This window comes from Protopterus annectens, chromosome 9.part0 (genome assembly GCF_019279795.1).
Source record: "Protopterus annectens isolate FY-2018-M chromosome 9.part0, PAN1.0, whole genome shotgun sequence".
Classification (NCBI taxonomy): domain Eukaryota; kingdom Metazoa; phylum Chordata; order Ceratodontiformes; family Protopteridae; genus Protopterus; species Protopterus annectens.
In genome coordinates this window covers 826,498,337-826,520,452 of record NC_056743.1, presented here as the reverse complement: position 1 = coordinate 826,520,452, position 22,116 = coordinate 826,498,337, and the positions used below count along the sequence as shown (strand labels likewise).

The window sequence follows — 22,116 nt, the reverse complement described above, 5'->3', positions numbered from 1 at the left end:
TGTCTTGCTGCTTACATTTTTGAGCTTTCAATCATATTTAGTTAGTTTAGAATGTATATTCTGAAGTAAGGTATTCGGCAGCTGCTGTAAATTCTGCATCCTACATTTTCAAGATTCCTATCAAAATAAAACTAATGAAAAGAATGACATATAATAAACTATAGGTAAATATATTAATATTATAATAAAATAAAACAATACACCCATTCAAATCTCTCAAGTTCCACAGAGCCACATACAAAAAGCCATCAGACTAATAATTTGTATGTCTAGGTAGACGGAGGGAGGTAGCCTTGCAAAAACGAGCTTGTTATTTCAACATCTACATCTGCTTTTATAAGTATGCTACATTTGCCATAAGTAAACTACAGGATGAATCACAATATGGTTTAGAAGAGGACAGCATTAATAGCTACAAGCAGTGGTTTAAAATACGCCCTCCAGGACACTTAGTAAATCCTTCTAGACTGAACACAGTCTGAAAAGCACATTCTTCCCGAGCAATTCTGTTTGCATTGTTTGACACAGCTGCACATTCTAGACTAACCTTAAAGCCACTGAAGTGTGCAAACACAGACACAGGACAAAATAGCTACAAAAAGCACTATCACTGCCAAAAATGTACAAAGCACTTTAGGGAGTGGTTCTAGGATGGATGTTTGGCCACCAAGCCACTTAAGCTGTAGTGATCCCTGTGGGTGTACAGGAGCATATCCATGTGTTGGTAAGGGCATTCTGTTCCCTGCAATCATGTCCCCCTGCTCACTTTACTAATACATGTTTAACCCTAACTCTGCCCCTACCTTTAAACCCAACTCTACACCTTACCTAAGAAAAACCCTTCCCATAACACTACCACTATTCAAAAAAAATGTGATAACTGAAGAGAAGAAAACTTTTTCATTTTTCAATCTGTTATTTTAAATGTTCTGTTTATTGAGTTTGACCATTCAATACTTTGATCAAATGCCATAGATCCACATACACAAGATAAAACAGAAACACATAGTTACATGGCATATGTAAAAAGTTTAACTTCTCCATCAAAATAAAAAAAATAAAATCCGAGAGATGATGGGCATCACATCCAGTGAAAACGCCGTACTATGTAACACTGATGATTGTTCAGTGACTTCATCACACAGTTGCTGGACTTACCATGCTACTTTGGAGTTGATCTTCCACAAATGACTTAATGCTGGCAAATGCTGTACCTGAAGCATCATCCTGAAAGACAAGGATCAGAGTTCTGATGTTAACATCGGCACAGGATAAAGTACCCTTACAGGAACTTTCAACATCAGTATTTAGCCTTTAGATACAATAATAAGACTAAAGTAAGCTGTAATACAGATTGCTCCAATACCAAAAACATCCAAGGACTTGGCAATGCAAACAAACTGTACTCTAGGCAAGATATAATGCTGAAAAACATGGTATTCTAATTACAATCCACATGACTCTGCACTGTCTCTTGTGCAAAGTATAATTTGTTTTGGAATTTTTTTTTTTGTATTAGCTCAACCGTTTATTCACTATATCAAGTCAACAATGGGGTATAGAATAATACTAATGTGATGATGTGAAGTACTGCCAGCTATGTGAGGAGAAGTAGGGCAGTGAATGTGCAACGTATACCAGCATAGCATAGGAGTTTTGCATAAAACAAGGATTTGTACAGATGTTTCTGTTGAAAATTTATTTGTAAAGTTTCTTGTGTTAAAAAATGTACCAACAGTGGGTCCTACCGGACAGAAAAAAATGCACTTGTATGTCAGACTGTATAACAACTACTGAAATTAATATATTGTAACAGAGGATACTAGAAGAGAAGAGTTTAATCTCAGTCCAGCTAACTTTGAAAAATAGGTTGAAATTAAATTACTTGGTGGTCATAAAGATTGCAGCCAGAGCCAAAATGTCTGTGAAAACAAGAACTAGGAATCCTTGTTGTATTGTCCTTAGCAGGGTACTAGTTGTTACCATGCAAGAGTGGAAGTGTTGAAATGGTTTTATGGCTTCCAGATGCTATAACACATCTTACTTAGCAAAGCTCTGTGTGTATGGTAACACATATGTGAGAGATTCTGGTTCAGTTTCTAATAATGGGGCTAGTATGGGAACCAGAAGTCAAATGACCAGATGTACGTGATGTCATTCTGTAATCCATCATTGAAATGATGTTTTAATACTAGATGAGAGAGAAGTCTCACTGCACTCTGTTTTTGAAACTTGACAAGGAAGGACCCCTCATCTACTTCATCTTGCCTTGTTTTAGTACATAACCAGGGAATAGTAATTCTTTAGATCAGTCAGGAAAATATAGTGAGATTAGTTAAGTACTGTTTTTCTGCATGAATCTATTCATCTGTATTCTTTAATATTCCTGTGATTGAAACTCTGGTGTTTATTGTAAATATATATTTAGAATTTCCACATTCTTTTATTATTCCTTTATCATTTATTATTAAATATATTTAAACTTTTCATTGTGGCTGGTCTTCCAGAGAATGTTTTAACCTTTGAGAGTACTTGCATTTATTTGGTGACACTGTGGCTGCCCCTGAAAGCCTTGCTGTTTGGTCGACACTACCATTTGTATTAATATTAATTTTACTTAGTACAAGTGGGTACCTTTGTAAGGGATTAGAGTAGCTGACTTTGGAGAGTCCTGGTGGCAGTAACTACTTTATAGTCTGGGCAGATGGGTATAGCTAGTAAATCTATGCCAGCCTTTTCTGTGTGTGTGTGTGTGTGTGTGTGTGTGTGTGTGTGTGTGTGTGTGTGTGTGAAAATCAAATCTCAAAGAATGTGTTTGTCAGCTGCTTGGAGCAGGGACAGAGAGCACTGGTTTTACAGAGAGAGTGTGGTGGAAGACTTAGCATGGGACACTCGGCTGAGGACTCAACTCTATAGCTGTGCCAGTGGGAAGTCTTACTGGCGACTTGGACAGACAGAGAGAGAGAGAGAGAGGGAACCCAGCCCTGGACTTTGTGTGTTCCCTGTGTGCTCTTAAGGGAAATTGTGCTTGGTGCAGAAAGCTGCATCTGGGAATACTGTGTGTACCTATCTTTGTTCCAAGTGAACATCCCTCATCGGTGTCAGTGGTGAGGATTCAGGCTCCTTGATTACTGGTCCAGAAGAGGGATGTCACAACTAACACCAACTGTTCTTCCATGCCTTTTCATGTAATCAGCAGACACATTACACAGCAGTTTTCCATATCACTCAAGAAACATTCTTTGAAGGATAAACGCATTTTCTTCTATCAGACAATGCTATCTTCATAACACACTATGTCAATGGCTACACATTTCTGTGCTGTCTACTGCCCTACCACTTTAACTACAACAAAAGAGATGTCATTAAAATAAACAGGTCATCAACACTTGTGTTCTATCTTAGCTAACATAGCCACTGCTTATATTTGTGAAATGTCAAGGAGAAGATAAATAAACTTTTATAGGCAGCGCAAGTGTAGTAATTTTTAACTCAAAAAGATAAGTTTTAGCATAAAAATGTTCCAGATTAATAACATTCATTTTTTCCTGATATTAAAATATGGTTTGATAAGAAGTCCATTCATCCGCCCAGACCCCTCTTTTCTGCATATTGGGTCTTGGTGACACTTCAACAGTGACAATCATCTAGAGCCAAGTGTTCACTCTCCCAGGTGGCTAGCCCCACCACCGTTCTTTCATATCACATACACATTCATGCACATACCCACGTTCAATCTAGAGTGTTCAATCCACCTACTGTATGCCATTAGAATGTGTGAGAAAACCCACATGAACACAGGGAGGACATGCAGATGCACCAAAGGCAACCCAGCAGAAAACCAAATTGGAGAACCTCTCACACAGCCTGTTACATTAACAAACAAATGTCCAGAGCTAATTTATACTTTCATTTATACCACCACCCATTTTATGTTCATACCTTCTGATTATGACAGCAGCCACATATAGAATTGTAGTTGACACACAGGTATGAATATGCACAACCAGGATTTCTCCATGATGACATAAGAAAGATGGCTAGAGCAACACTATGCTATTATCATATAACAACTGTTTAAGCACAAACGCACATTGTAAAACATTAATATATTTCCAACATTTTGCTTTATATTTTGTGCAAATACTCAGACTTCTCATGACCTCCCCCTTACCAACAAGATTACATTTTTACAAAACGTAACCTTGTCTTACTGATCAGATGCTGACGAACTCTGTCATAATGACAGCTGGCATAGTCCTATCATACACAAAAGTAAATTATGCATTAAAATAAGAAACAAGAAAGAAGTCAGAAAATGCTGCAGCTTGTTTTCTGCCACTTAAATTTCAACACGTTGCAGCTTTCTTCAATGTACTTTGTGAAGAAGAGTATGATGTGTACATACAGAGCGATGTTCTGGAAGGGGGGAGTGAGGTTAAAAGGAAGGAAGGAGTTAACATATTATGTAATGTCGCACTGATGATATTTATAAATAAACAAAGGATATCCGATGTATAATTTATGTAAAAGGAAAAAAAATGTGAATATGGTTTGTTTTCTTTTCTGTTATGTATGTTTGTCTATGTGTTACAAGTGATAATTTAATAAAAGTGCTTAAAAAAAGTATAATGTGTACATATTAAAGGACACAAATAGCAACTACCAAATGTGCCATTTGATAATAAATTTAAGTGCTTTGTGATGATAGGAAATGAATAACTATATATAATTTTTATATGCAGTTTAAGTGTAATCATTTATAACTTGCAAATACACGTTTTAACATAGAAATGCTTTACTCAGTCACTGTTTCAAGACATTCACTTCTAAATCTTTGTGTTAAATATTTGCAGAGCCTAATCTTAACCAACACTAACCAATAAGGACAAATATAAGGTGCGTATAAACTGTAATTTCCTAATTAGCAATGAGATCCATCATCCATTTCCAGAAAGAATTACAGTAATGAATCCTCACAGCAGGGGATGAGGGTTAAACATATGGCCCACAAAGTGTAGGGCCAATATGCTAAGAAATGCCAGTACAGAGATAACAGCACAGTATGTCTTTACAAGCAATATGTTGCTGTGCACCAAGCAGGCAGCTAGTGCACAGTGACTAAACAAATAAGCTTCACACTAGAGTAACAGAGCTCTAGCAGGAGACAGTCTTGCTCTAACACGTAAGGCTACTATGTACCTTCAAAAGAGATACACCCCCTCCAATGTCCATCACACTATTCTTAAGAAGTGTGCACAGTGTTACCATGATTTACACCTTAAAATAATACTTTACCGCGTGTACAATTACCTCAGGTCACATTGATATGTTGGGCACAAAGCCTGTTCAGCTGTATTCCAAAGCAGCAAAGTGCACTCCCAAGCACTTTTAATATGCTGTTCATATGCTAACTGCACATTTTGCTATGTTGTGTACCCCAAACTGTACTACATCACCCCCTCCCAAGTTTCTGCAGAATTATGCTTGTGTAGGCTGCCAAGATTTTTGGCCTGTGTAGATAATGAACTCCTCCAACAAGGTTATAATATTTCACATATTTAAGTACATATGTTGCCATTACATGTGCCCTTTTGTAGATAGTAACCCTCCCCAAGCAATGATGTCTCTTTATGTATACGGTGTATGGTTTCCTACTGTGCACCCTACCACTACCCAATGTCTCTTCTTCCACTGACACTTTGTCCCTGCCAATACTCAAGTGTGCTGGGGAGATGGCAATCACACAGTGCTGTGGTGCTCCATTCATTTCCATTGGCAGAGTTAGCATCAGCTAACAGACAAGTAATTCTTTTTCTGCAACAGTCATCTGTCAACTCGATAATCAAAATACCAACTATAGTACAGCTAATTCACAGTGAGGATGGCAATCTCAATCTATGTAAAAAGGACATCAGAACCAATATTTGCTGAATTATTTAGTAATCCAGTGAGCTTGCTTAGACAAAATTGTTCCATTTTCAGACATGACCTGAAAAAGGCAGAATTCATAAAGGAGGGACTAAAATGAAACTAAATACAACGGAGAACACCATATACACACAAAGATGAAAACTGATACTTAGGCTGCAACTACATTACAAGAACGTAATATGTAGGTACACCTCAAAAATGTGAAAAGAGTCAAGATTCCCAAATTCTCTTCTGGTAGCATAAAGAATGAAGAAATGTTTAACAGACTTGGAAACCTATGAAGGAATGCAGAACCTTAGCATGTTGATTCTTGACAATTCTCAAGAAGGTACTGAAAATTTAACTTAGCATATCTTACAGTCAATGGGCAAGGCTGTATTTTCCTACTTCAGGGATATTTGTTGTTACTTTAATATAAATTTGCAAATAAAGCACATCCACATAAATGTATAGAAATATGATATTCTTACTTCTCAAGAAATTAACAGAAACCTATACCCCATAAAATGCATACATAATATAGGGCAAACTAATACATAAAAATCCATTGCTCCCCCCTCCATCAACAATATTCAAGCTGTTTTAATATGGTCACTTCATTTACTGAAAAGCATGCTGCTTTTATTTTCCTGCAGTCATTCATTCATTTCTAACTTCAAAAGCATTACAAAAAAAAAAAAAAAAAAAAGATTCCTGAAATACAAAAGTTCATTTCTCTGTTCAAAACTTTGCTGATACAAAGCAGGGTAAAGACCCATCAGACCCATCTTTATACAGATCCATTTAAATTTTAAATTATAATTATAAAGTGTTTATATTATACTAGCCAAGGGAAAGATGTTACTGATACTGATTGTGACAAACCGAAATGCTGCCAGTCCAGGTAGCTGGAATTTTGTAAATAATTATATGTCACTTAAAATATTAATATGATTTATATAGAAACGTGACACTGCCAGCCCAGCTATCTGGAATGTTGTAAATAATCATGTTATTTGTAAATATTAACATAAGTTATATGCTTGTCTTACAAATGTAAGAGAACTATATGTTATGTGCATCTTAAACTACTGGTCCAGAAGTGTGTGTTGAACTGTATGTTCTGTACTGAGCTTCAAGAATGTAACCACAGTATACCCCTACTTGAAAAGAACAGAGTTAACTTGCAAACTCTAAGAAAATAAGTGAAATGTTTTATGATTGTGTTTATCTCCCAATTTCACTGAAGGACACAGGATGCCTACAGCTAGAGTCTTCTTTCTGTTGTCTTGAAACAGAAATAATTACTAGGCTTCGAATGTAAAGTGTTTTTTATTGTTGTGTTACTTTCTAGCAGCTGCACATCTGAGAGATAAGTATTTCTGACACAGTGGTGTTGGCTTTTGTTAGCCTGGGAACTGAAGGCAAGTGACAAAGAGTGATGTCATCCAGCTGACCCAGCAGTAATGTTTTGATATTAATTTGGGAACTCTCTCAGAGACTGTGCATTTTGTATTTGTCGTTGGACCTTGAAACATCCCACGCATCAGCACTTCTGCCTGCATCTTGCTAATAGTAAGTATCAAGGAAAAAGTGATTTCTCAGAGATAGGAATATAGTAAAGATTAGTTTAGATGTTTTCTGCATTTATTTGAGACTGTCCTGCAATGCTGTTTTAAAATACTTCCTGTGATTCTGAACTCTGTAGTTACGGTGTTGTTTGAGTATTGTCTTGTTCTTTTATTATTTATTATTAAATGTATTTAAACCTTTTAATTGTGGCTGTTTTGTTTAAAAATATTTAAGCTCTTAAAGTACTTGCAAATGTATTTAGTGACACTGTATAGGCCACTCCAATAGCCTTGAAAGTCTTGGTCATACTTACCATTTGGATTAATGGTAACATTACACAGTAGGACTGGTCACCTTTTGTAAGGGCCTTTACAGCAGCTGATAAGTAAGGGCGGCTGGTGGCAGCTGGTACTACCTTATAGTCTGGGCAGAAGGGGGCATAGCTACTAAACCTGTGCCAGCCTTTCCCAAGTCTATGTGTGTGCTTGTATATTAATCCAATCTCAAAGTGTGTATGTGTCAGCTACTTGGGCAGGGACACGAAGCACTGGTTGGACAGAGAGGGTGCTGGAGGTGTTAGCTTGGCCACTCGGCTGAGATCTTAACCCTATAGCTGTGCCAGTGGGGAGTCTTATTGGGGATCTGGAGAGAAAGAGAAACCAGCCCCAGACTGACTGTGATCTCTGTGTGCTCTTAAGAGAAATTGTACTTTACTGTGTGTGTACTTGTCATCCCCCCAATGTGCACTTCCCTCACTGGTGCTAGTGGTGAGGACTGAGGCTCCTTGATTACTGGGCCAGTGCAGGGGCGTCACATATTAACTGTTTGGCAGTGGTACGATAGCCACATCACATATTAATTGGTTGATAGTGGTGGGGTAATGAATTCCTATAGCTTGTGTACAGTGATCACTGAAGGTATTAGTATGCTTAATCAGCCATGCAGTGAACATTCAGTTCATATCACTATTGTTTTCTTTTTTTTTTAAGCTTAGCTAGTCAGGGAGAGCAGGTAAGCATGTCAGCAGAGGAGTATGACAAGCTGACAAGGAGTCAGTTGGCTGAGATTTGCCAGGCTAAAAGACTGGTGCATGCCAACCTGACTAAAGCAGACATGATTGCAGCTTTAGTTACAGCTGCATCAGAGAGCAGCATCCAGGAGGACAGTCAGATTGGCCATGGAGATGTACAACTCTTAGAAAATGGACAGCTCAATCTTTCCACAGAGGACTGGAGTTAAAGAGACTTGAGTTGGAGGCCAAGATTTGGAAATAGAAGCAGAAGAAAGACTACCTGGAAAAGTACAGTTTTGTACCTACCATAAATGTAGATGTCCGATAGACATGCAACTGCAGTCATAACATGTGGGTTGTCCTGCCTCAGGCAGCCCTCGGTCGGCCGGATTCCAAAGTCTGGGTCCGATGTCGCTGCGAGATTTCTCTCTGACGCCAGAGCGGCTGGAGTACATAAGCATCAGCCGACGCCATTTTCTTCAGTGTTTCTTGCCCCAGATGCCAGGTGCCCTCCAAGGAAGGCTGTAATCAAATTGGAAGTCAAAAACAGGATTTCAAACAAATAAATGAGCAATAAAACAAATACGTCCAAACAAGAGACAGATGCTCGTGGAACCCCTATAACTCCATGGTAATATTACCATGGAGTTATAGGGGGATTTTCTCTTCCCTATTTCAATAAATGACTTTGGATGTGACTGTTGCCTACACTTGCTGGCTTTTTTGTTGCCAATAAAACAAATACACCATAACAGATATCCCCAGCTAAGAGAAAACAGGGATAGGAATGGACCCTAGGCATAGAGGGGTATGGAGGGAGGGACTGCAGTTGCATGTCTATCGGACATCTACATTTATGGTAGGTACAAAACTGTACTATGTCCTTCAAGAATGCAACTGCAGTCATAACATGTGGGTAGAATACCATAGCTTAGCTGGGGGAGGAGGAATGCTCTAGGAAAAAGATGGTGTGGCAATCAAACCCTGCAGGACTGCCAAGCAAAGCCTGCTCTGGATCTGGAGTATAGGGAGATTGTAGTGTTTGGAGAATGTATGCACGGAGCTCCATGTAGCAGCTTCTAGAATGTCCTTGGTAGGCACCCTCTTAAGAATGCTGTAGAGGTGGCTGTAGCTCTAGTGGAATGTGGTCTGACATTGGCTGGAACAGTCTTTCCATGAAAGGAATAACAGAATCTGATGCAATGTCCAATCCATTTAGAAATAGTCTGTTTTGAAATTGCTTTTCCTTGGACTGCAGGGGCGTAAGCTACAAAAAGTTGTTCAGACGTCCTACTGGCCTTGGTTCTGTCCAGCTAGTATCAAAGTTGTCTGTGAATGTCCAAGGTATGCAACAATCTTTCCCCCTTATTCTCAGGATTGGGGAAGAAGGCAGGCAGATGAATGGCTTGATTTAAAGAAACCCTAGATACCACCTTTGGCATAAAAGTAGGGTTGGTCCTTAATGAAACTCTGTCTCTGTGAAAAATAATAAAGGGTGGTATTGCCATTAGGGCCTGTAACTCCGAAACCCTTCTTGCTGAGGTAATTGCCAACAGGAAAGCTGTCTTCCATGAGAGAAATTGCAAGTCAACTGAAGCTGCTGGCTCAAATGGAGGTAGAGTCAGTTTTTCTAGGACAAAATTGAGGTCCCAGGCTGGCACTGGGGCCTTTCTTGGTGGCTTAATGTTCTTGATTCCTCTCAGGTATTGCCTTAGTAAAGGGTGAGAAAAACAGGAGGAGCAATGTTGTATCTAGCTGAAATAGCAGATGCATGTATCTTTATGGAAGAATATGAGAGGCCGTTCTTCAACATATCTGCCAAATATTCCAAGATGAGTGGGATGTTCAACAATGATGCATCATGTCCTTTGCTGGTATTCCAATTGCTGAATCTTTTCCACTTTGCTAAGTAAACCTTTCTGGTGGATGGTCTTCGAGCCTCTGTTAGTATCCGCTGAACTTCCTTGGAGAGAGATAAGCTGAATTTATTTATGGGATCTCCCAGGCTGTTAGCTGCAGTGTCTGAAGATTTGGATGCAGTGTTTCAAAATTGTGTTGAGTCAAAAGTAGAGGCCACTGGGGAAGGGCCCACCTCCTGGTGTGACATATGCTCCGTAGTAGTGGGTACCAGTGTTGTCTTGGCCAGTCCGGAGCTATTATGATTCCCTTGGGTTTCTTTGCTTTGATCTTTAGTAATACTGAGGTCATCAGTGGCAGAGGTGGGAATGCATAGATTGCTAGGGAGTTCCATTTGAATGAAAGGGCATCTATTTTCCAAGCTTTTGGATGGTATGTCCTTGTGCAGAATTTTGGTAGAAGGTGGTTGAGGTGAGAGGCAAATAGGTCCACTTCTGGCTTGCCCCATGTCGAAGTGAGTTGTCTGAAGGCGATGTAACCTCTACTCGTGTGGATCTGTGAAATTCCTGCTTAGGCTGTCCGCTAACACATTGTCTTTTCCTGGAACAAACTGGGATTGTAACTGGATGTTTAGGCTCAGTGATTTCTCCCAAAGCTGCATTGTCAGTCTGCAAAGGGGTAAGAGTGGGTGCCTTGTTTATGTACCACATCACAGTGGTGTTGTCTGTCCGTATCAGTAAATGGCCTTGCTGGAGTTGGTGTTGAAAGGCCTCGATGGCATGCATTACTGCCAGCATTTCCTTTTGGTTTATATGCAGATGTGTTTCCTTTGGAGACCATTGTCCTTGTATACACCTGCCTTCCATGTGCGCCCCCCATCCAAGGTCTGAGGCATCTGTAGTCATGGTCTGTGTTATCTGTGGTTTTTTGAAAGACATACCTGTGTTTGCCTGGCTCACCGAGGCCCACCATAGGAATTCCTTTTGTAGGCATGGAATGAGTGGTATGACTGTCTCCAAGTTGTTGCTGTGTTGAGACCAAATGCTTTTTAGGTACCATTGAAGCTTTCTCATGTGGAGTCTTGCTAATGGAACCAGGAGAATGCAGGATGCCATGTAACCCAGGGCCTGTAGGAATCTCCTTGCAGTCATCTGGGTGAGATTTGCTAAACCTTTGAAATAATGAGTTAACTTCTCTTGCTTGTCTTCTGTCAGGTAAGCCATCTGAGAGGCTGTGTCTAGTTTGGCTCCTAAGAAGATTATTTGCTGGGATGGCTGCAGTCTTGACTTTTGGAAGTTGACTGTGTATCCCAGAGCTTGAAGTAATCGTATGACATAATCCAGGTTTTTTGTCAACATCAATTTGTATCCCTGGAGCCTGCAATGAGCAATTACTGAAGCCAGGCATTTTGTGAATACTCTGGGCGCAGTAGATAAGCCAAATGGCAATGCTGAGAATTGATAATGATCTGGCCCTGCAAGAAATCTGAGGTATCTTCTGCAACTGTGTCTGATAGGGGACATGCAGGTATGCCTCCTTGAGGTCCAGAGTAATCAGCCACGACCCCTTGCCCAGCATGGGAAGGAGTTGCTGTAAGGTCAGCATTTGAACTTTGGTACTATGAGAAAGGTGTTTAATGCGGACAAGTCCAGTATTGGTCTCCATTGAGATTCTTTTCTTGGAACAAGGAACAGTCTTGAGTAAAACCCCTGGTCTTGTTCTTGTTGTGAAACTCTTTCTATTGCTTTCATCCGAGTCAGCAGAGTGATTTGCTTGATAGCCTCTGCCCTCTGATTTTGTGGTAGGATTGGCATGCCTTGTTTTCTTGGTAAGGTATGAAAATGAAACCTGTACCCTCGGTCTATAATGTCCAAAATCCATTTGTCCTTTGTCAGTCTGTGCCAGTTTTCTGCAAACAGAGATAACTTGAGCTTCTAGTTGTTCCCTGGTAGGCGGTAGAGGAAAAGTCATTGAGATTGTGGTTGTGGGGCAGGTGAAACCCCCTTCTTTGGTTTCCTGGCTGCCATTGTCGCCCCTGTAAGGGCCTCTGTATTGGCCTCTTCCTCGCCATGTCTGTTCTTACCCTTTGAAACTTTTCTGGATTAGGAAAGGACCAGTTTTTGAAGGCCAATTCCTACTGAATCTGGGGAGTTGAACCTGGAGGAAATCTTTCACTGTCTGAACTGATTTTGCTTTTTCTTCAATGGTCTTTAACACATCCTTAGCATTTGCACCAAAAAGCTTGTTCTTTTCCAAAGGTGCATCCAGAAGTTTTGCTTTTACATGATCTGGTAGAGGTTGATCTTTTAACCAAGCATGTCTACGAATGACTGCCCTACATGAAGCTTCCAGTGCATCATATCCACACTGCAGGAAGTGATTGCTTACTTGCTGAGTGTTATGTACAGCTTCCTGCAAAGTCTTCCTGTAGGATCAGGAGTGGCTAATGTTTTTTGTAAATCTTCTAACAGATAATCCTGATATTGTAACATATGAAAAAGGCAATTTAAAGCTCTCATAGATAAGGTAGTGGATGTGTAAACCTTTTTGCCCCATCTCTAATGACCTAGCTTCCCTGTTGGAGGGCAAAGGATTTTTTGAGGTGGAGGCTGAAACTCCTTTAGGACCCTGTGAAATAGTTTGTAAATCAGCAGTATGGGCCCTGAATAAATGGGAATGAGTTTCTGGGACCCTGTAATACCTGTCTGGCTTGGCTGGAGCAGGAGGAAGAGAATCAGGGGTAGCACTAGAGTCAGAATACAAATCATCCCAGAACATCATGTACAGGAGGAATAGCTAGAATCAGAATATTCCTGACCTTGCCACTTGAAATGTTCCCTCATGGTGTGCAGAACTTCCCCAAAAGAAATATCCTCAGGAGGGGAGGCCGAGGGGATGGAATCTTCTGCATCCGAGTCCTCATAGGTCTGAAAGAGCTCTTCCTGGCTATCAGAGTGGACTGAGACCTCAGAATCTTCATCTGAAGGAGTAGGGTCAGAGGGTTCATTATCAGGAGGAGGCTGGGATCCTCTCTCAGGATGGGCCTGTGAACCTCTAATCATGGAAATTAAATCAGCAGCCATGGACATAATTTGTGCCTCTGGAGTCGGCTGAGGTAAGGATTTAGAAGTAATATGTTTTGTTTTGCTGGCTGCCTTAGCCCTAGTGTAGGCCTTAATAGACATGGCCATAGGGGGCCTGGCAGCTCCACGCAGGAGTGATCTTGTCTACAGCAATGGTCTCGGCATTTCCTCGGTTTCAGTATCCGGAGAAAAATCTATAACTGGCGCCGGAGTAATGTCTGGAATCGGAGTCGCCTATGCAGTGTCTTCGAGTCGGTAGTAGGCGCCGAGGATGTCGGTCCCTTTTGGGAGTTTGTCGGAAGATCCGACGGCATGCACAGGCTACAAAGGGGTCTGGGCCCAGGCAAGGGAGACAGTAAGAGTGGAAATCCTTATGAGGTATTTGTTTACCACAAGAAAGACAATTGTTAACTTTTTCAGTAATTTCTGACATCGGCTGAGGCAAGAAAAGGTCCTCAATGGGGTACTTAGCTTTTTTGATGACTTCGGTATCGTAGAATACAGGAGCTGACTGACTGCTTCTGCAAAGACTGAAGAAAATGGCGTCGGCTGATGCTTATGTACTCCAGCCGCTCTGACGGAGAGAAATGCGACCCAGACTTTGGAATCCGGCCGACCAAGGGCTGCCTGATGCAGGACAACCCACATGTTATGACTGCAGTTGCATTCTTGAAGGACATCAGAGGAGAAGGAGAAGCAGAGGCAACATGAAAAGGAGATGCTCACTCTTCGTCAGAGTCATAGAGGTAATGGTGAAGGGAGTAACTGAACCCCAGAAGCAACAAAGGCCAGCAAATTTCTTCCACAATTTACAGAGGGGGATAATTTTGATAGTTTAATTCATATGTTTGAGGGTATGTAAACAGTATAATGTTGACCAAGGGCTCTGGGTATGGTTCCTGACCCCCTTACTCCATGGTAAAGCTGTAAATGTTCTTTCCAAACTGTCTGACACTGATTGTTTAAATTATAATGTTGTAAAGAACTGTTTGCTAAAATGTTTTAAGTTAATGCCTGAAGCTTACAGAAAAAAGATTCTTGAGAATAGAAGCAAGGCAGATGAAAGTGTGTGTGAATATGTTGCTGAACTAAGCTGAAGAAGGCTGTGCACAAGAGATGCCCTTGCAGTCTGACATATTTTGAGCGCTTTTGCAAGGAAGAGTGGGCAAATATTGCCAACTCAAGATGTGCCATGCTGATAGACTCCTATCCAAAAAGGCTGAATGCTGTAATTAAATCAAAAGGTGTTTCAACAAAGTATTAGTTTAGGGGTGTGCACACTTATGCAACCAGCTTTCTGTACTTTTTTAGTTTTTATATTTTTTCCCCTAACAGATTTGTTTTTCAATTGAATTGTACAGGTTACAGTTCACATTAAAGGTGGGAAAGGTTTTGAAATGATTTATTGTGGTCTCAGTTTTTTATACCACAAAAACCTGGCATTTTAACAGGGGTGTGTACATTTTTTTAATATCCACTGTATACCTAGCAAGCAGAACATTGCTGTACAGGAAAGGGACACCCAGTGCTGCTCATGGGTCTAACAGAAAGCATGGTGGGCAGCCCAAGCTGCCCCAACAGAGTCCACCAGTAGCAGGGGAAGCCACTAGTCTAGGTACACTTCCAGGATCAAGGGTTAAATGTTTTAAATGCAACCAGTGGGGCTATGTAGCATATAGATGTCCACGGATGCAAGGTGGGGAATAAAAGGTGGGAGAGCCAGTAAGTGGAATGACAAAATGCCAACAGTAGGTTGTCTTGAGATGACAAGGGTACCAAACTACCACAAGAGGTTATATCCTATCTTAGTGAATGGGAAAGGGGACATTGTTAAGAGAGACACAGCCTCTGACCTAACCACTGTGAAGCCTGCAATGGTTACACAGGAGCACTACTTGCTTGGGAAGTCTACTCCAGTCAGAGCTTTAGGAGGGGACCCCATTCCAGATACCTTTGGTTAGAGTTCACCTTGACTGGGAGTCTGGAAAAGGAAGCCAGCAAGTAGGTGTGTTTGGGGGATATCCCTGCAGATGTCCTGATAGGGAATGATTTTGATAATGCAGTACCGTGTCTGCATGCAATTACACACAGCCAGGCTTGGAGACAAGCATGTGAGTCTAGTAGCCTGGGGGGACCCAGACAGACCACACACTTGCAGCCAGGTCTGGTCAGGTGGTTACTTCAGGGAGGGAGCTACCCTGTTGCAGTGAGACCAAAGGTGAGTCACAGCTGCTTGTGGGTACTGATGTTCCCTTGGACAAAGTGACCGCAAGGGAAGAGGTGAGTAGTAATACCCAGGCTGATAGTGAGGCACCGCTGTCAGAGAATACCAGACTTCCTGTAGAAGGAGAGCTGGGAAGGGTTGCTAAGAGAGAGTTGAGACCAGCTCAACTCTCAGACCCTACATTACAAGGCCTGAAGGAGGTGGCTAGTGAGGCACCCAATTCTTAAGGAAAAGGGGAATCTGTATACTGGGACAAAGGGTTGCTGTACAGAGGGTGGGAGGGTGGCCTAATGGTTAAGGTGTTTGCCTTACAAACACAAGGTGCAGGGTTTTTGAGTCTCACAAGGGATAACTGGCTAGGCTTACAATGGCTCACAAGGGCAGTTAACCTAGTACTAACCTATGAACCTATGAGTGTGGACCCGTGAGGGAGGACTACAGGGTGAGAGAATACAGCAGTTGGTAGTGCCCAAAGCCTACCATCTGGCACTTCTAGCCATAGCACATGACATTCCCTTTGCAGGTCATATGGGCACAAAATGTACAAAAAGATGTATTACACAGAATTTTTACTGGCCTGGGATTTCCAGAGATGTAACAAGTTACTATAGGACCTGTGAGCAGTGGCAAAAGGTAGGTAAGGCAGGAGACAATGTGAAAGCTCCTTTGATGCCTTTGCCTGTGACTGAGGAGCCATTTCAGAGGGTAGCTATGGATATTGTAGGGCATCTGAGAACCCCAAGTTCCACAGAGAAAAAGTATATCCTAGTGGTAGTAGATTATGCTGCCTGATACCCTGAATCAGTGGCTCTGTCCTCCATTGAGGCAGAAAAGGTGACAATTGCTTTGTTAAAGATTTTCAGCAGGGTGGGTTTCCCAAAAGAAATACTGACTGACAGAGGTTCCAATTTCACATCAGACCTGCTGGCTTGTCTGTGGAAGTAGTGTGGGGGTGAAGCACTTAAAGACCAACCCTACCATCCCCAGACTAATGGTCTTGCTGAGAGGTTAAACTCTACAATCAAGTCCATGCTATGGGCATTGGCAGACCTGTTTAAGAGGGACTGGGACAAATACTTACCCCATCTGTTGTTTGCTTACAAAAAGGTTCCCCAGGAATCCACAGGTTTTTCACCCTTTGAGTTACTGTATTTGCATAGGGTGAGGGGGCCTCTACATTTGATTCAAGATAAGTGGGAGGGCGACTGTGAATCCCACAAGGAGTCTGTTGTGGCATATGTCCTAAACCTCAAGACAAGGCTCAGGGAACTCATGGGCTTGGCCCAGGAGAACCTGATAAAAGCACAACAGCAGAAAAAAAAGTCTGGTATGACAGGAATGCTACAGCTAGAGAGTATGCTGTGGGGTAGCAGGTAATGGTTCTCATTTCTGTCTGACGCAACAAGCTGCAGGGAGCTTGGGAGGGACCCTACAAGGTGGTATGGAAGGTCAGTGATGTTAACTATATGGTAGAACTGCTAGGCAGGAGGCAGGGGCACAAAATGTACCACGTTAACATGATGAAACCTTACTATGATAGGGAGACCCTTGTGCTAAGTAGTGGCAATAGGAGGCAGGAGGAATCTGAGGGGAATCTATGGCTAAAGAGAGCCAGCCAGGGAAATCCCAGATTACTATGGTGGAGCCTAGGGTTGCAGGCATATGATGGGACAGTGCAGCATGGTACTGAGGTCAGCAATGCCAAGCTGACCCAGCAGTAAATGTTTTGATATTAATTTGGGAACTCTCTCAGAGACTGTGCATTCCGTATTTGTCTTTGGACCTAGAAACATCCCACTCATCAGCACTTCTGCCCGTGTCTTGTTAATATTAAGTAACTAGGGAAAAGTGATTTCTCTTAGAGATAGATAGGAATACAGTAAACCTTAGTTTAGATGTTTTCTGTATTTAACTGAGACTGTCCTGCAATGTTGTTTTAAAATACTTCCTGTGATTATGAACTCTGTAGTTACTGTGTTGTTTGAGTATTGTTTTGTTCTTTTATTATTTATTATTAAATATATTTAAACCTTTTAATTGTGGCTTGTTTGTTTAGAGATATTTAAGCTCTTAGAGTAATTGTGTATGTATTTGGTGACACTGTATAGGCCACTCCAATAGCCTTGAAAGTCCTGATCATACTTACCATTTGGATTGTAAGGGCCGTTATAGTAGCTGATAAGTAAGGGTGGCTGGTGGCAGCTCGTACTACCTTACAGTCTCGGCTGAAGGCAGCATACCTAGTAAACCTGTGCCAGCCTTTCCTAGGTGTGTGTGTGTGTGTGTGTGTGTGTGTGTGTGTGTGTGTGTGTGTGTGTGTGTGCATGTGCATCTGTATATCAATGAAATCTCGAAGTGTGCATGTGTCAGTTACCTGGGCAGGGACATGAAGCACTGGTTGAACAGAGAGGGTGCTGAAGTTCTTAGCTTGTCCACTTGGCTGAGATCTTAACTGTAAAGCTGTGCCAGTGGGGAATCTTACTGGGATCTGGAGAGAGAGAGAGAAAAAACAGCCCCAGACTGACTGTGATCTCTATATGCTCTTAAGGGAAATTGTACTTTACTGTGTGTGTATTTGTCATCCCCTCAATGTGCACGTCCCTCACTGGTGCTAGTGGTGTAGACTGAGGCTCCTTGATTCCTGGGTCAGTGCAGGGGCATCACATTGATAAATAAGGATCAATGTGGTTTTGTGGAAGGAAGACAAATATTTAACATTATCAGAACAATGATGTACCAGAGGGAAGCAGAATATAAGAAAACACAGTGATTGCTAGTAGGTCTTTCCTGCTAAAAATGCTTCCAACAATGTCAGTTGGGATTTTTTAACTAGGGCAGTGATAGCATTTGCATTCTCTGATACAAAAACAGGGCTGTTTAAAATTTACAAAAGCTTGTAGGTAAGACTTCAAGTGGGAGGGCTCCCTGTCTGAAAAGCTAATTTTGAAAAGAGAAACAAGGTGTGACCTCTTACCTCTGTTATTTGCTTTAAGTGTGGAGCCATTAGTGAAAATAAGGGACTCTCAGATTTAAGGATATAGGCAATCATTAAGTTCAGCTTTACTCATAGATCATCTAATTTTGTACTTGATAAATCTAGAAAAAAATATATATTGCTGTGGAATATTTTGAGACAGTTTAAAGTCTTTCCAAGATTTAAAATGCAGATAAAAGGCTATAGCAATAAATTATGCAATTGTACATGAACTTGTTCAGGAATATCCACATTTACTGGGAAATAAGATTGAGTATTTAGGTGTATGGATTAAAAAAGACTCTGTTATGGCAGCTAAGTATTTGTGGGAACAGACTAAAAGACAATAACAAAAAAGAGAGCAAAAGAAGCTGGAAGTTCTCTATTACGGAAATGGAGCGCAAGGTAAAAGAAGTGAAAATGTTTCTAGTCCATTCAGTTTTATACACAACTCAGGCTTATTTTTATCAACCAAAGGAGAAGTTACAGATGACAGAGTTAAAAAATGTATTTGGGAGGGGAAGAGTTAAGTGGGGTAACTGGATCATTACATAGAACAAGGTGGTTTAGGATTACTTGATTAGAAGGGATATGTTAAGTGTTGTGTAATTAAGATTCATATATGTAACACTAGCAGAAGGTTATAAGTTAAAAGTTGAAAGGGATGATGAAATGGGGGGGGGGGGTCAAGAAGCAGAATTTTGGATGCAGGTACTTACATATTTTACTCATAAAGTAACAGTATTTTAACAACTAAGCCAAATGGAATTAGAGAAATGAGAGTTTACCAATAGAAATAACTGCAAGTAGGGGTAAAGAAAGAGTCAAGAGGGGGCAGGAGTTTACTTGAGAAAATTTGCAAATAAACCAAAGTTTTGGGAGCAAACACCAAGAAACGGATGAGGCCAAACAGAAGTATGGACTGCAGGTTAGAAACCCTCTTCCTTACCAGGGATTGATAACAGAGTATAGGCAAAGTGAAATAGATAACATTGTTAAATAAAATAAAAAAAGAGCTTTGGTAGTGTTTAGTTAGTTCAGAATGTGTATTCTGAACTAAGGTACTTGGTAGCTGCTGTGTATTCTGCATCCTGCATTTTTAATATTCCTATCAAAATAAAATTAGTCACGTTTACACCATAAGATGATATTAAAATGGGCTAGTTACTAAGGCATGTAACATACTGGATGGTAACTATAAGAATCTCTCAAAGGGGATTAGAAAAGATTAGGAAGAGAAACAGAATGGAATGGCAACATATAAAGGAATAATGGGAGAATATCTGTACAGTTTTCCAAGTATACAACAAAGTCCAGAATGTTAAGATTTTTGCTTGGAAGTGTTTGCATAGGTATTTTTATACCCAAAGTAGACATGAGAGAAATTTTCCTCAGATAGACAGCAGTTGCTGAAGGAGTGATGGAAAACAGTGGAGTAACTGGAGAAATGTTTTTAGGAATTTAATGAGCTGGCAGATTTAAAAAAAATCCTATAGAATACATTGTCAGAACTGTTGGGGGAACAAGTGAGACAGTATTTCAGAAAGCATATAATCCACATATAGGATATGTACTGTCCAGACACAGTAAGGCCTTTACCCTTCACTAAATGTAATGCTATTAGCTTAAAAAAATTACTAGAAAATGGAAATCAAAATCTAAACAAAGTGTAACTGAAGTACTTAATAATGTAAAGGAAATAAAAGATCTGGAAGGCTGAGAACATACACAATGGGGACATAATTAGAATGCTGTAATTAAATGAAAAGGTGCTTCAACAAAGTATTAGTTTAAGGATGTGTGCACTTATGCAACCAGGTTACTGTACATTTTTTTGTTTTCTATATTTTTTCCCCTTAAAGACTTATTTTTCAATTGAACTGGACAGGTTATAGGTCACATTAAAGGTGGGAAAATGTTTTGAAATGATTTAGTGTGGTCTCATTTTTTATATCACAAAAATCTGGCATTTTAACAGGGGTGGGTACACTTTTTATATCCACTGTATAAACTTTCTTGGTAGAAGCCTTCTAGATGGCCAAGATAATCTTGTGAATTGAGGAAGCAAGCCTGGACTGTCTAACTATTACTGGACGTGGAGAAACCATATGGTTAGTTTGAGGGTGTAGAGACTGGGGTGTTGAATTCACGATGGGTGAGACAGAAGATCCTGAGTGGGTTCCAGTATCCATGGACGGTATCTCAAGTGAGAATGGAGGAAGGGGAACCATGTCTGCAAAGGCCAGAAGGGGGCAATGAGGATGACCGAGCTGTTGTGCCTGCTTGCTTTCTGTAAGAACTCTGGAATCAGAGAAATAGGAGGGTAAGCATACAGGAGACCTGGGGACCAGTCGTGAATCAGAGCGTCTCTCGGTGACTCCATTGGAGGGGGGAATCAGAGTGAAGTTCTTGCTGCACTAGTTATTGAGGGGTGAGGCAAACAGGTTGCAGCAAGGCTGGCCCCAAAGGCTGAAGATCATATTCGCTACTGAACGACTGAGAGACCAATCTTGAGGCCTCAGGATGGATCTGCTGAGCCTGTCTGCTAGTGCGTTGGTTTTCCCTGGGAAGTGCATTGCAATGAGAAAGCAATCTGAAGTGATTATCCATTCCCAAATCCTCATGGCCTATATGCAAAGTGGATAAGATTGGGTTCCTCCTTGATCACTGATGTACCAGACTACTGACATGATGTTTGAAGATTGGGGTGAGTCTTATGGGAAATAATAGGGACTGATAAAGCATGGACTACTGAACTGCCAATGTCCTTTGAAGGATTTGCATAAAAATCTTGCTAGAGGAACTAGAAGTATGGCAGCTGGCACTGACCCAAGAGCCTGTAGTACTAACATTGCTGGAGATGACAGGTGAGACAGTACAGCCCGAACTTGATGTCTCAAGGATGTGATGCGATAGAGATGTAAAGACACCACCTGAGCTGCAGTATCCAAGACAGTCCCTACAAATTCCAGGGTCTGAACCGGGACTAGGCTCGTCTTGGCATGGTTTATCGAGATGCCTAAAGTGTTGGAAACCTGGAGGAAGTAGTCTCTGGCTTGTAGAAGTTGATGCTTGGATGGGGCAGTGAGGAGCCAATCATCGAAACATAGAAATACCTAGAATCCCTCAAGTCTAAAGTGAGCTGCCATGACTGCCATGCATTTGGTAAACACGCTAAGAGCTGTGGTAAGTCCAAAGGGCAGTACTCTGAACTGTTAATGAGTGGCTCCCAGCCAAAGGCATAGACATCTCCTGATTTGCCTGTCTATTTTTATGTGACAGTACACATCCTGGAGATCTATAGAGCATATCTAATCGTCCATGCGCAGAAGAAGCAGGATGGACTGAACTGTAACCATTCGGAATTTTGTCTTCTTTATACACTGGTTCAAGCTGCTTAGATCCAAAACAGGTCTTAGGTCCCCTGTTTTCTTTGGCACAAAAGAAGCAGGAGTAATTTTTGAATCCTATCTGGTTGGGT

The 22,116-nt window shown here is 41.0% G+C and overlaps 1 protein-coding gene across 1 annotated transcript in view; it reads right to left on the bottom strand.

Moving 5' to 3' along the window:
* PNPLA6 (patatin like phospholipase domain containing 6) overlaps positions 1-22,116 on the bottom strand; it is a 1,368,928-nt gene that overhangs the window by 1,193,733 nt on the left and 153,079 nt on the right. The window contains exon 3 of the mRNA XM_044083495.1: positions 1,159-1,227. Within this exon, the coding sequence (XP_043939430.1) occupies positions 1,159-1,227 (69 nt within the window). The remainder of the gene's footprint in view (positions 1-1,158; positions 1,228-22,116) is intronic.